General features: G+C 53.5%; 1 protein-coding gene across 1 annotated transcript in view; it reads right to left on the reverse strand.

Moving 5' to 3' along the window:
- Positions 1–15,285, reverse strand: part of GON4L (gon-4 like) — a 45,190-nt gene that overhangs the window by 14,331 nt on the left and 15,574 nt on the right. Inside the window, exons 13-21 of the mRNA XM_082202688.1 lie at positions 15,241–15,281; positions 13,660–13,763; positions 11,409–11,604; positions 9,891–9,977; positions 7,924–8,095; positions 6,430–6,574; positions 6,019–6,169; positions 4,971–5,087; positions 787–2,445 (exon numbers count right to left, since the gene is read on the reverse strand). Of these exons, the coding sequence (XP_082058814.1) occupies positions 787–2,445; positions 4,971–5,087; positions 6,019–6,169; positions 6,430–6,574; positions 7,924–8,095; positions 9,891–9,977; positions 11,409–11,604; positions 13,660–13,763; positions 15,241–15,281 (2,672 nt within the window). The remainder of the gene's footprint in view (positions 1–786; positions 2,446–4,970; positions 5,088–6,018; positions 6,170–6,429; positions 6,575–7,923; positions 8,096–9,890; positions 9,978–11,408; positions 11,605–13,659; positions 13,764–15,240; positions 15,282–15,285) is intronic.

A 15,285-nucleotide genomic window follows, 5' to 3' on the forward strand; every position in this document is an offset into this window, starting at 1 on the left:
TGGCACCAGCCACCACTAGAGGATACCTCCACCCATCCATTGGCCTGCTCTGTCTCCAACTGTCTCTGGCGCCACCTACTGTTGGGCTCCCTTCCTTCTGCCCTGCCAGCCCAATGTGTGAGACTCACCACTCAGGCTACGCTGCAAAACCCATGCAAGAATAGGATGGCACACGTATCTTCATTTTATTTTCTATCATTTCCTAATTGCTTCCCACAGAACACCCCAAATCCATTTGACAATAAAACAATACATATAGAGAGAAATAATTTCAAATTCTACATTCACTGCCCCTTCTGCTTTTGCATGTGCCCTACCCACCAATGACCTGCGGCCCTCAAAAGGCTGCCCAGAAGAGAGTGCGGCCCTCGAGCTGAAAAGGGTTCTCTACCCCTCTTCTAATGGTTTGGGGCAAGAGAAAGGAAGGGAAAGGAACAGCGAAATGTATATCCCACAACCATAAGAACTGGAAGCTTGGTACATTCACGCGCACCTCTGCTTATTTCACACAAATACTAGAAAAATGAAAATCTAGAATCAAGATACACTGAAATCCATATCACACAGCAGATTCTATGCTTCTCCATAGGTGGAATAGGGCATCCGAGCAGAGGCCATACCCCGTCCACTCGCTCTCGTAGGAAGCCCCATGGAAAGGAAAGCAGGCCTAGGGGCCATTTTCCCTTCTCCTGGGCCCTGATGCCGTCACAGAAAACATGTCTCTCCCCACCCCCTTTCCCCACAGTCATTTTTGTTTCTCCCCACCCCCAGACAAAACAGCTCTACCTGCAGCTCTGGTACGGAGAGGACCGACTCCTCCGAGGCGGACGACATTTCCTCATCTTCCTCATCTTGAGTGAAATCATCAAAGTCCTCTTCTTCCTCCTCCTCTGGCCCCTCTTTCTCGCCTGCCGATGCCTCCTGCCTGGCGGGAATCCCCCCAATGGCACGGCCGCCTGCGGTGGACAGATCCTTCTCCAAGGCGGCGCCAGAATCAGACCCTCCGGCAGCAGAGCTGCAGGCTTTCTCGGGAGAACTGCTGCTGGTGTTTTCCGCAGCGCCGGCTGCGCTCTGCAGGCCGTCGCCTTGGCCTCTCTCCTCGTTCTGGCCAGAGCCCGGCTTGCCGTGAGCTTCCTTCTGCTCAGCGGCGCCCTCTGGTCTCGGCTCCACATCCAGCTCCTGCCCCAGTTCCAACACCAGCTCCTCTCTGACCGGGCTGCTGGCGGAGCTCAGCTCCTCCGGAATGGGGGAAGCCACTGGAGGGAGGTCTCTGGGTTTCTCTGTTTCAACCTTCACGTTCTCCCCCATCTCAGGCAAAGAGGAGAAGAGCCCTGGGGTCCCCAGATCAGCAGACTTCCCTTCGCTCGGTTCCCCGAACCCTTCGACGGGAGTCTCTCCTTGGACCCCAAGGTCAGGATCGGACGACCACCGGCCGCTGTCTTCACCGGCGGAGACCAACGGCGACGTCTCTCGTGGCTCCGGGGATGCGATTCCGCCGGGAGGCGGGCTAACGAACGTGGAATCCTTGGCGGACGTGGGGACAGGGGAGCCGGTGGCATTTGTCGTCACCACCAGCGACGGTGCGGGAGGGGTTGCTAGCGGCTGGCTTAGCGGGCACGGGAAAGGGTTGGGGTTGACCAGCAAGGTAGTGATGGGGATGGGCTGAGCAGCGCTGCCTGCGGCGCTCGAGGCCAACGGGTGCAGGACATTGCAGCCGTTGGCGATGCCGACCACTTTCACGGCACCGGCCGGGACGGTGAAGATGACCGGGGCCGGGTGCAGGAGGGGAGAGGGCTTGAACAGGGGAGTGGCTTTGGGGCTCTTCTTTTTCTGGTAGCCCCTGGGGGTGCTAGGCTTTCGGACCTTCGTCGCAGGCAGCGCCGGCGGGATCATCTTGGTCTGGAAGGCGACCGGCAGGGAGGAGACCAAGTTCTGGGGCAGAGCAGCAGCCAAGCAGGCCCTGGAGCCGGACTGGGGCGGAGCGGAGAGCACCCCCTGGAGGTCAAAGCTGGCACTGCTCCCTGTGGCCGGCAGAAGGCTCAAGTGCTGAATCCCCCCTGGCAAGGGCTGCACCAGCGGGGCAGGCTGAATCAGGCGGGGGACGCGCCCGGGAGGCTTGCTGGGAGGGGCTTCTGGCTGAGGCTGCCGGGCGCCCACCTTCAGGTAGTGGTTGGTGCCGGCGGGGAGCAGGCAAAGGCCTGGCCGGACAGGGAGGGGCTTGGCGGCGGCCTGTCTCTGCCGCCTCCAGGCCTTCCGGCAGATGCGGCTAGTGAGGGGCCTCAGGATCAGCTGCAAACCCTCGGGCATGCGCAGGGGGTATTTCTCATCCCTCGCTGTCTCCGCAGGATCCCTCCCCGCTTTACCCAGGTCAGGATCGGAGCCAGGGAAGCTGGACACAGCTCCAGCGCTTTGCTCCAGTGCCTCCTGGATGGATGGCAAGCTGGCCTGGAAGAAGAAACAACATGAAAGGGGCAGGGAAGGGGAAAGAGCCAAAACAAAATTACCGTATTTTTCGCTCTATAGGACACACCGGACCACAGGAGGGGGAGAACAGGAAAATAAATTTCTCCCCCTCTCTGCTCAGCACCCCTTCAGCGAAGCGGCAGCAGAAACAGAGCCCCTTCCATTTCTCCTCCCACTTCGCTGAAGGGGCGCTGCGCAGAGAGGGAAAACTGTGCAGCGCCTCTCCAGTGAAGCGAAGCCTAGAGAGCAAGAGGGATCGGTGTGCACTGACCCCTCTCGCTCTCCAGGCGGCTATCCGCAAGCCTTCGGAGCGCAGCGGGAACTTCTGCGGGAAGTGCAGCAGGAACTTGTGCTCCGAAGGCTTGCGGATAGCTGCCTGAAGCCCCCGGAGCGCAGTGGGAGTTCGCGCTGTGCTCTAGGGGCTTCAGGTGGCTTCAGCGAAAGCAACGCGAAGCCTCCAGAGCGTGGGGGGAGCTCTCCCTCTGCGCTTCGGAGGCTTTGCGTTGCTATCACTGAAGCCAAGGAGCCTGCATTCGCTCCATAGGACGCACACACATTTCCCCTTCATTTTTTTGGGGGGGGGAAGTGTGTCCTATAGAGCGAAAAATACGGTATGCCTAAAGCAGAGAGATTAGCGAGGTGATGGAGGATGGCTTTTCTGAACCTCAAAAACAGGTGAGGGATTGCAAGCTGCCTTACACCAAGTCAGACCACTGGGCCCACGTAGCTCAGCTCTATTACTGTGGTCTTCACCACTTCTTGTGGCAGTGAGTTCCAAGGGGTGAATTATGCATCGTGGGGCCCCAGGTCTCATCCTGAGCCCAGCCTATTAGTATATACAGGGAGGTATATGTCTACACTGATTAGCAGTGGCTCTCCAGGACTTTTGGCACGGACACGTTTCCCAGCCTTACGTGGAGACGCTGGGGATTGAATCTCAGACTGTCTGCAAGATGATCAAAGGTCTGGAAACCAGGCCTTAGGAGGAACGGTTGAGGGAGCTGGGTGTGTTTAGCTTGGGAAAGAGGAATCATAGAATGATAGAGTTGGAAGAGACCACAAGGGCCATCGAGTCCAACCCCCTGCCAAGCAGGAAACACCATCAGAGCACTCCTGACATATGGTTGTCAAGCCTCTGCTTAAAGACCTCCAAAGAAGGAGACTCCACCACACTCCTTGGCAGCAAATTCCACTGTCGAACAGCTCTTACTGTCAGGAAGTTCTTCCTAATGTTTAGGTGGAATCTTCTTTCTTGTAGTTTGGATCCATTGCTCCGTGTCCGCTGAGGAGCCTGAGAGGAGGTAGGATAGCCTTCTTCAAATATCTTAAAGGGCTGCCCCATGGAAGATGGAGCAAGCCTCTTTTCTCCTGCTCTGGAGGGTAGGACTCGAACCAATGGCTTCAAGTTACAAGAAAGGAGATTCCAACGAAACAGCAGAAATAACTTTCTGACGGCAAGAGCTGTGAAACAGACTGCCTTGGAAGGTGGTGGATTCTCCTTCCTTGGAGGTTTTTAAGCAGAGGTTGGATGGCCACCTGTCTTGTATTATCTAGATGAGATTCCTGCATTGGACTAGATGACACTCAGGTCCCTTTCAACTCTACAGTTCTGTGATTCTATATATGCAATGCATGTGCTTGGCCACTGAGCTACGGTCCTTCCCCTGGAAATAAAGTAAGCTTCCAGTCCTCATGGTGCTGCATAAAAGACTGGATTGAACAGGAACATAAGGAAAATGCCTTACACCAAATTTAACCATTGCTCCATTTGGCGTGGAACTCTCCTTACGTGGACCGGCAGTGAATATGGAGGGTCTGGGCTAAGAAAGGGGTCAGGACCGAAAGTTACGTTGTTCAATCCCTTCAGAAGCCGCCTTATACTGTGTCTTGTTCAGTACTGTCTTCACCATCGCTCAGGGATGGGGAAGCTGTTTCCTTCCAAATGCCAGGGGACTTCAACTCCCATCCGTCCCAGCCAGTGTGGCCAATACAGTGGTACCTCGGGTTAAGTACTTAATTCGTTCCAGAGGTCCGTACCTAACCTGAAACTGTTCTTAACCTGAAGCACCTCTTTAGCTAATGGGGCCTCCTGCTGCCGCCGCGCTGCCGGAGCACGATTTCTGTTCTCAACCTGAAGCAAAGTTCTTAACCTGAAGCACTATTTCTGGGTTAGCGGAGTCTGTAACCTGAAGCACATGTAACCTGAAGCGTATGTAACCCGAGGTACCACTGTAGTCAGGGATGATGGGAGGTAGAGCCCAGCAACCTCTAGAGGGCCACAGCTTCCCCATCTTGGGTCGACACTGATTGTCTTTCCCAGCCCATACTCAGAGAGGGGCTGAACCTAGGACTTGGGATAATAGAATCTTAAGAGTTGGAAGGAACCCAATGGTCATCTAGTCTGACCCCCTGCGATGCAGGAATCTCAGCAAAAGCACCCAAAACACCTAACGACTTCCTGATGCTCTGCCACTGAGCTTCGTCCCCGACCTCAAAGGAGGAAATACCTTCAACCAGAAGGGCAAACGATGCTCCTCTTGTTCCACGGGGGGTTTCCATTCCCCAGGCTGGATCTCGTCACAAAGCTTCGGCAGGCTAGGCAATTGCTTCGTTGTCTTATAGTGCTGAGAATCGAAGAGAGAGAGAAACAAGGCAAGTTCTGACTCCCTGCACCAGTATGGCTCTCTCCTGGGGTGAAGAACCTGTTAGGCCCTCCAGATGGTGCTGGACTCCAGCTCCCATCAGCCCCAGCCAACATGGCCAAAGGGTCGGGGACAATGGAAGTCCAGCAACACCTGGAGGGCTGCAGGCTCCCCACCCCTGTCTTACGCCAATCATATTCCAACCTATCAGGGATCACATATTCAATGCACCTACAGAGCTGTGAAGCAAAGATGGGGAGTCCATGGCCATTCGGATGTTGCTGGACTCCATCAGTCCTAGTCAATGGTCAGAGATGATGGGAGTTGTAGTCCAGCAATATCTGGAGGGCCGCAGCCTTTACTTCCACTGGGGCAGGGTGCAAAGGAAAGGAAGGAGTTCAGCTCTAACAATATTCATTCATTCATTCACTCATTCATTCCCTGCCCATCTGGCTGTGTTTCCCCAGCCACTCTGGGCGGCTTCCAACAAAATATTAAAATACAATAACGTATTTTCCCAAACTATACCTGTTTTAGGACTACAATTCCCATCATCCCTGACCACTGGTCCTGCTAGCTAGGGGTGATGGGAGTTGTAGTCCAAAAACTGCTGTAGAGAACCAAGTTTGGGGAAACCCTGGGCTAGCCTTCCTTCCCTGCCCCCCTGGCTCCAGCTACGCCTGCTCCTTGATAGCCCAAGTAAGGTTGGGGCCGAGCACTCATACCCGCACCCCAACCCTTCCAGATTAAGCTGAGATCCAGCATCCTTGGAGGCCCCCAAACTGCAGCCCAACCCAGCCCATATGGTCGTCTTCCTGGGATTGCAGCCGGCGAGGCCAGCTCACTTCCACCAAACACGTGAGGAAGAGTTGCTGACTCCACACCAGAGTAAACCACCTGGCGCCCCACTCACTTTGATGATGTTGTCGGGGACCCGGTTCATATTGAGGTTCTTGATCCGCACTGTCAGCTGGCGGGCTGTCTTGGTCATCAGGAGGTACCTGCTGATCAGAGGTTTGGGGAACTCTGTCCCTTCGAAATGCTTCAGTCCCAAGGCTAACAAACTGGCGGGGATGGGAGAGAGAAGACAGAGGGGAAAGCCAGTTGAACCACCAGACTCTAGATGGGGGTTGCAGCTCCCATCACCCCTGATCATTGGCCATGCTGGCTGGGGGTTTCGGGAGTCCCAAGAACATCTGAAGACCATGGTGGTGGCAGAGCCTGGAATAAAGGCGGATCTTCCGATTCCTAGGAGGTCTTCCCTCCCCCCAAGCTGCCACAACCACTCGCCCCAAGGGTTGCATACACGGATCTAAGCACCTACTTGTCTTCCCCTTTCGTGAAGATAATCTTGTCCCGGGGCAACTTGGCCTTTAAGGAGCAGGTGGGCAGCAACTCTGGGTACATGAAGACCCTCCGTGTGGCCAAAATCCACGCAACCTGCTTCGGCAGGCAAACAAAGTCGCTCACTGTAGGAAGAACCGTCAGGAAGGAAGGAGCAAGAGGGGAGAGGAGAGGAGAGGCAGCAATCAGAAGGATGAGCTGAAGACACACAGCGCCACCCAAGGGACCATCTGCAAGGCAGTGTTAGAAACTCAAATATAAAAGCTAGGTGCCGAATGTCTCCTTAAACCAAGGTTACAGATGCCAAAAGAGAATGCCTAGTTGCCACCTTCAGACAAGATGGCTCTATGAAGGAATGGGTTTCTGTGCAGTCAGTTTAAAACTGACTCAACCCCCCCCCCTTTTCTTCTTTCTCCAAGAGAGCACTCTAAAATGCATCAGCTTGAGCTGTTGAGCAAATGCATAACAAGAACACAGCTGTATAAACAAACTCTCTCCTTTATCAGTCACAGCAAGGGATGACCTTGGCTGTTCCAGTAGAAGTAGGGATGACATGTCTAGGGCTTATCTCACATCCTGACGCACAGACCTAGTCCGGGAACAGTGCCAGAGTGTGTTCTTGGAGTTGGTGACCTCTTGCCCCAAGATAAGAGTAGGAACGGGAATACCCTTTTATGGTCAGAAGTACAGGAAGGAATACCCTTTTATGGTTAAGAATACCGGAGCAGGAACACATGTGATGTCAACCTGCGTGTATAGGCTGACGTGGTTGGATTCCTGGGGAAGGAGGGAGAAGGTGCCTGGAGGATATATATATACTGCATGAAATTTCTCATTTCTTTGGACTTGCTGCGGACACACCAAGCAGGTGCCTTTCTGCTGTTCCGGAGAGCAGAAATAAAGAACTCTTTCTCTGAACCAACCCTCGGTGTCATTTGACTTCCTTCCTCCTGTCCGGGAGCAATGCAGACCCAATCGGTGAACTCCAATAAGGCTACATCTAAAGTGATGATGCACTGAATGTGATTGAAAACCAGTTAAACATCTGTTTGAAACAGGCATTTTTTTTAAAAAAAAATCAAAATGCAATTCAAATAAAGTTAATTTAAAAAGTATTAAAACACCTATCAGCGTTTATATGTCTGGATTGCCTAAACAAACGTGTTTCTTAGCAGGCACCTGAAATAGCGAAGGCGCATGCCTTTATGTCAATCGGCAGGGAGTTCCACAGTATGAACCTGTGAGACCAGGGTTCAAATCCCCACACAGTCATGGAGCTCGCTGGGGGACCTTGGGCCAAGCGCCATCTCTCAGCCTAACCCGCCTCACAGGATTGTTGTGAGGGTAAAACGATATGAAGGAGAACGAGACACACCACCATGAGCTCCTTAGAGGAAAGGCGAGACCTAAATGCCTCAAACAGACAATTAAAAGTTGACTCCAGAGGCTCTGCCCAAGGGACCCTGTTACACACCGTTCTTCTTAACCGCTTTGCGGGGGCTCCATTCGATCTTAACGTGCGAGTCAAAGTCCTCGATGAGCTGCAAGGCATCCTTCAAGTTGCACGGCTGAAACGTGGTCTGGAATTTGGGCCCCAAGGGCTGGCGGAGGATGGCGGAGCCCTGAGCGAAAGTATCCAGCTCAGTCTATGAAACGAGAAGAGAAGAGGGAAGAAACGGCAGGCAACCGGGGGTGAAGGGGCACAATGGCTTCTCAGCCCAGGGCCTGACCAAGACATTTTGCCGCCTGAGGCAAACCAGAAAATGACGCCCCCTGCCTGCCATGCCTTACTCCTACAGAGGGTTTTATGCCCCGCGGAGGACCTTAAGATCCACAAATGACAACACTTTGGAGGTCCCAGCTCGCAAGCTGGTTAGATTGGTCTCAACTAGGGCCAGGGCCTTTTCAGTACAGGCCCCGACTTGGTGGAACGCTCTGTCACAAGAGACTAGGGCCCTGCGGGACTTGACATCTTTCTGCAGGGCCTGCAAGACACAGCTGTTCCACCTGGCCTTTGGTTTGGACTCAGTCTGACCCTTATGTTTCCCTCCCCTTATGGTTTTGATCTATGGGCTACTTTTAAAATGAGGCTGCATTTTAAACTGTATTTTAACCCATATTTTAAATTGGGTTTTTTTCTCTTTTTTTCCTATTATGTTTTTATTGTAATTTTACTGGTGTTAGCCGCCCTGAGCCTGGCTCTGGCCGGAGAGGGCGGGGTATAAATAAAAAATTATTATTATTATTATTATTATTATTATTATTATTAGCCTTCACTGAGGCTGCTTCCAAACTGCAGGGCTGGACAGGGCGCAGGGCCAGCTCTAGACATTTTGCTGCCTGAGACGAGGGACAAGGAGGCGCCCTCCTCCCACGAAGCCTAGACAGAAGCCAGCTGGACTGGTAGCTGAATGTTACTTCAATACAGGTGAAAGGACTGCATCTTTCACCGCACTCAAGGGGCTAGTGCAGGGCACCCATAGCTGTTCGCTCCCCCCACACACACACACAACTCAGCATCTGTTGCCTGACTGCTTCATTGTAAGGCCGGCCCTCTCTCACGCTAAACCTTATTAGCGCTTGCATGGTGGAGATACCGGGGAATCAAAGCTGAGACGAACGAAATGGGGTAGGGAAAACCTTTGCGGCTGCAGTTGCCCCACAAACCCCAAACACTTCAAAATACCATCTCAGTCAGATTGCCTTTTATTATATCTGAGCTGCATGCTGCAAAGTACTTTAGATTCATCCAAAGCCCAGTGGGATACTAGACCACCAGTTAGCCTTCAGGTTTAAAAAGAAACAAAATTAAAACCTAAGCCGCTAGTCCTTATGGCCAACTCTGGTGGTGGATGGGGGAGAGCAGCAGTCTGGGAGAGGGCATTCTCTGCGGAAGCCCCTAAGCTGTGGAAACCCAGCCCCATTGAAGTGCGAAATTTCCGTTCCACCTTAAAAGGGAGCAGGCTTTGTGAGTCACAGAGTCTGCGCATATCCTGTTCACAGGATGTTTATGTTTGCTATTGCTTTCATTTCTCTGTCGAAGACACTGACGCAGACAGTCATGTCTTTCTTTGTTCTGATCAACGCTGAATAAAAGCTTGTAAATAATGCTCTCCTGAGTGCGACTTCTGGCTGTGCATTATCTGCTGATAAGAGTGTGCATGAGCCCTGGAATGTGGCAAGGTATTTTCAGGAAACTCGTGTCGCTAATCGCTCATACTACGTGACTACGGGAGATCGATGGATCGTCCGGCAGCCGGCTTGGGGGCCATGATGGACTTTATCTCCCTGGCAGTATCCCAACAAGTAACACTCTGGCTATTCTGCAACACAAGCCCCAAACCCAACCAGAACAAAGCACAGATGAGGGAAGGCATGGCCTCAGTCCTACGTGCGGCAGCAGAAAGGACTGCCGCGGTCAAGCTGAGCCAAACTCCTTACCAGAAAGAGCCGTGTGGTGCTGGCCTCCGAGCTCAGGCTGGGGTTGCAGCTGCTGAGAAGGTAGGCCTGGGTCAAGAGCTGCACATGCTGCGAGCAGAGGGAAAAGAATCAGAGTGGAAGAGTTAGAAGGGTCCCCGAGAATACAACCCACTGCAATGCAGGAATCCGAGTTGCTGCCCACCAGAAATGGGTGCTATAGCCACAGGTCAGGAGACCAGCGACCTCTGCAGACACACACACCCCATCTGGATTTTGGGGCAAGCACTGCAGACACCCCACCCTGTTCCCACAATAGAAGTAGCGCATGCAGACACAAGCTCCGCTTTCCCAAAAGATCCGGGTAAAGGTCAGACCCAGTGGAAGTAATCTGAGCCTTGGAAAGCACACTGAGCTGAAGGAGGAAGTGTGAAAGGCTGCCGCTCCTTCGCACTTCCACCTTCAGCTCTATGACCCTTTTGGAAAGGATGAAACCTCCTCATCATCTCATGACCAAGGGGACAGTGGGGGACGGGAGGTGGACTTTCCCTCCCCAACCCTTTTTCCTCATGGGCCATGACTTTTTAGACCAGTGTTTCCCAAAATGTGGGTCTCCGGCTGCTTTTGGACTACAATTCCCATCATCCCTGAACGTTGGTCCTGCTAGCTAGGGATGATGGGAGTCGTAGTCCAAAAACAGCTGGAGACCCAAGTTTGGGAAACACTGGGGGTTTTTTAGACTGCGAGGTCAAGGGTTGCGGCAGAACAGGAACTGATTTTAGCAAGCCACTCCAAGGATGGGAAATGAATGTAAAATACAGTGGTGCCTCGCAAGACGAAATTAATTCGTTCCGCAAGTCTCTTCGTCTTGCGGTTTTTTCGTCTTGCGATGCACGGTTTCCCATAGGAATGCATTGAAAATCAATTAATGCGTTCCTAGGGAAACCGCCTTCAGACCAGGTCCGGGGACAGTCTGTCCCCGGACCTCTTCTGAAGGCTGGGGGGGGGGGACAAGGGCTTTTCTTCCCACCCCCAGCATTTTAAAAAACCCCGGGACAGCGGAGGACTTCTCCGCTGTCCGGGCGATCTTAAAATGCTGGCGGGCGGCATTTTAAAATCGCCCCGGGACAGCGGAGGACTTCTCCGCTGTCCGGGGCAATTTAAAAGCCCCTGGGAAGGCAGGCAGGGGGGGACAAAGACTTTCGCCCCCCGCCCGCCTTCAGAAGGTGTTCCCGCCCCCCCACCCCGCTTCGGAGAAGCGATCTCCCTGCCGCCCCTTGCTTCAAAAGAGAAGACCCGCTGTCCCCGGGGCAAGCTTCGTTTTGCGAAGCAAGCCCATAGGGAAATTCGTCTTGCGAGGCAACTCGAAAACGAAAAAACCTTTCGTTTTGCGAGTTTTTTGTCTCGCGAGGCGTTCGTCTTGCGGGGTACCACTGTAAATAAGAGAGAGGGAAATCAGCACAAAAGCAGAAAGCAAACAGGAGAAAGCAGAGAAAGCCCTTCCTCGTCTGGCGTGGTGCTGTTTTTCCTTCCAAACAATACCTGTTGCATCTGCTGCTGCAGCCTCTTCTTCTGCCCGGCGTCCAGCACCAGGGTTTGGACCGGCTTCTCGCGGAGCTTCAGCCTCTCCGCTTCCTGGGGCAGCTTGGCGGCCGACTTCTTCATGCGCAGCTGCTCCAGCTGCTCCTTGACCGTCCGGTGCTGCTCATTCAGCAAGTTGGCCAGGGGCTCCTCAAACCTGCAGAGGGTCAAAGGACGGCTCTGAAGACCCAGGTAAGTATTCTACCAATCTCAGCTTCGGTCACCGAGTTGCGGGGGCTCTGCATCCACTGTCAGAGGCAATCATGCTTCTGAACATGGGTTGCTGGAAACCGCAGGAGAGGAGAATCCTGTTTGTGGACTTGGCTGGACTAGGCTGTTCTTGTCCAAATCAAGGTCACGTTTGCTCACAAAAACCAGAAGAGCCCGGCTGCTAGCTCAGGCCAATGTCCCACCTAGTCCAGCATCCTGCTTCTCACACTGGCCAATCAGATTCCTCCAGGGAGCCCAGCAGAATGGCATGAATGCAAGAACCCTCCCTCACTCTTACCCATCAGAGGAACCCTGTTGGATCAGCCCAAAAAGCAGTGGCATGCAGTGAATTATTTTCTGTAGGGGAACATTGAGGGCCAGAGGCGCCAGCTGGTGAGAGCAATTGGGGGGACGGGGACGTTGCGCACATGAGCATCGCACCTCCCTAAGTTGGGCAGAAGCTTCCTGGGTTTGGGAAAGAGACGCCAGGGGAGCATTTAGGGGCCTAGCCTAGTCCCCCTAGTCCTCTGACCGCACACCACTTGGGCAAAAGGCCAATCTAGTCCAGCACTCTATTAAAGAAAGAAACGCCCACAAGCACAAACCAAGCCCATCTCTCTCTCCACTTTTGAGTCCCAGCAACTGGTGTTCAGAGGTGTACAGCCTCTGAGGTAGAACACAGCCACTGTGGCTAGTGGTCACTGATAGCTTTATCCTCTTTTCACGCCATTCAAGTTGGTGGCTGCTGCTGCCTCCTGAGGGGGGGGGGGGACTCCATAGCTATTCACAGTGTTAAGAGGTCCTTCATTTCGTCTGTCCTAAATCATCCAGCACTCAGGTTCCCCAGACAGTCCCAAGTCCCCGGAAGAACCAAGCAAGAACCATCAAAGCTTGCTTTTAAGGGACGCAGCACAGGCCATGGGGAAGAAGACATAGTGGGACACGGCACAGTGTCCCTGTGCAGTAGGTCACTCTCATCTTCTCCATGTTGCAGGTGAAAGGTGGAGGGGGGTGAGGCTGAGAGAGAGCAGCTTGCCAAAGGCAACATGAAACGGGGACCTGCAAGCCACCACGTGCCTCTCACGTGCTCTATCAGCCACACAGGAGCAAGAGGCAGCTTAGGAACTTTGGGGAAACGACAGGCCCATAAGGACATGCCTAGCATTGGGAGATGCCCTTTCCCCAAATCAGGATGTCTGATGCAGGAGAAGCAAGGAGCCTCTTTCTTTCTTTCTTTCTTTCTTTCTTTCTTTCTTTCTTCCACACACACATTCCCACTCTGGTTATCAGACTGTAGCTGGGCAGAGCTGGTCTTGCCGCCCCCTTCCAGTACTGCTCAACCTAGAAGGGATGGCGGAGGCCCAGCGGTTCCTTTGCCTCCCTTCCCAAACAGAGTCAGCTTTCCTTTGAGCCAACCTGCCCCATAGACAAAGAGGCTTGCCCACGGCCTCCTTGGTGGAGATGCACACCAGGCCCCATTTGCAAGATGAAGGGGGAGAAATGGGCGGCTGCAGCAGCAGCTCCTTCCTACTCCTCTCCCTGGGCCAAGAAGCAACCAAGAAGGTGAACTGCGTGGCAGAATCCTGACCAGCCCTCCACCGCCTTCCCACAAACCACTACACCTAGCCAGCCACTTCTCCTGTTCCTGAAAAGTTCATTCAAGTCAATTATTGGTCAACTGATTTTTTCTCCCACACTTCCTCCCTGTTTTTCAGGATGGGTCCAGCTAAGAACCTCAGGCCTGGGGTGCTGAAAGTGGCTCTGTCTGGTCCTCAGAAATCTTCCCAGTCCCCTGGTCCATCTTCCTACTGGCAGCACTAACTGGCAGCAGCTCTCCAGCGCTTCAGGAAGGGAGCCTCCCCAGACCTACTTGGAGATGTCTGGGAGTGAATCTGGGACCTTCTGTGTGCAAAGTGAAGGCTCTCTCCCTGAGCTATGGCCTTCCGCCCTAACAGAGGGGGAACAAAATGGCTTGGGGCAGGGCGAGAACAGCCCATCCTACCTGAGCACCTGTGGAGTGTTAAAATTTGGCCGGGCCTCCGCAGCACTGTCCTCGTCCTCTGGCCCTTCATCCTCTACGTTGGAGAAGCCCATCTCGTCCTGAAACTGAAGCAGAAACAACACACAGGCCAAGTCAGTGGCACAGCCATGGGCAGAAAGGGCTTGGAGATTAACAGCCTTAGCTGGCACAGAAGGGCACCCACTACCAGAGCGCCACTGAAAATTCAGCCCATCTTCCTTACATTTAAGAGGTAATGACTTGCAACTTGCGTAGCAGTTACGTTTTCTGGAGTTGCGCATAAATTGTATATAATCAGAACCCCAGAATCGTCCGTGAACAACCATCCCTACCTTTCCAAAGCTGGCACACCAAGCTGGCCTTGCCCTCAATGCAAGGTGGAGAGCTTTGAAGCTCTCCGCTTTGCTTACTGGGCTCTGGGAGGTTCTCACACACCTTCCCAAAGCCCAGTAAGCAGCAGGAGGAGAGCTTAGAAGCTCTTTCCACAGCAAGGAAAGCACAGAAGCAGCTTTTGAACGCTCTGCCTTGCATGTGTTTTAATTTGTGCAGCCACTGGGTGCAAAAAAACTGCCATCGAGCGAATTAAGTTGTGAGTCGACTGTACTTCCTCTTTTTTAATTTTTGCATTAGCAAATTTCTCAAAGGGCTAGGAATTTACTGTATTTTTCGCTCCATAAGGCGCACCTGATCATAAGGCGCACCTAGTTTCTAGACGAGGTATTCAAGGGGAAAAAAATTATTTAAAGGGAGCGCTGAGCAGAGCCTGTATGCATCCCAGGCTCTGCTCAGCGCTCCCTTTCACAAGCTGTGTGGAGTGTGTGTATGGCTCTTGGGGGCTTTTCCCCGAGGAGGGAGAAGGGCAGCCCCCAAGAGCCACACACATACTCCACGTGGCTCTGTAAAGGGAGCGCAGCTATCCTTGGCTTTTGCCGCGCTCTGTCCCTTCCCCCACCTCTCGCAAAAGCCAGGGATAGCCATGTGAAGCCTCTGCAGGGCAGCAGGATGAAGGCTCCACGCTGCCCTGCGGAGGCTTTGCGCCGCTAAGGCAGAAGCTAAAACAGCTAGAGGGAGCACTGCGCATCTCTCTCTCTAGCTGTTCTGGCTTCAGGGGTAGCCCATGAAGCCTCCGCAGGGCGGCAGCGAGCCTTCATCCCACTGCCCTGCGGAGGCTTCGCGGGCTACCCCAGAGCTGCTCAGGAGCTTATCGGGCTTCCCCCTCCAGCCCCGACAAGCTCTGGGAGTATTCCCCACCTCCCGCAAAAGCCCACAGGAGCTGCGCACCCTTTAAGGAGCGCGCGGCTCCTGCAGGCTTTTTTACGAGGTGGGAGAAGGGACTGATGCAGCCAGTCAGTCCCTTCTCCCTCCTCAGGGAAAAGCCCCCAAGAGCCGCATGGAGCTTGTGCGCGGCTCTTGGGGGCTTTTCCTGCCTGCCTCCCCCCTGCATTCACTCCATAAGACGCACACACATTTTCCCTTGCTTTTTAGGAGGGAAAAAGTGCGTCTTAAGGAGTGAAAAATACAAGGGCAATATCCAATATATACAAGGGCAGCTGAGAGCCTTACCGTCTCAAACAGCTCCTCCATCAGCTCATTAACTTCTTTCTCTGC

This window comes from Podarcis vaucheri (assembly GCF_965113315.1).
Source record: "Podarcis vaucheri genome assembly, chromosome: 16".
Taxonomy (NCBI): Eukaryota; Metazoa; Chordata; class Lepidosauria; order Squamata; family Lacertidae; genus Podarcis; species Podarcis vaucheri.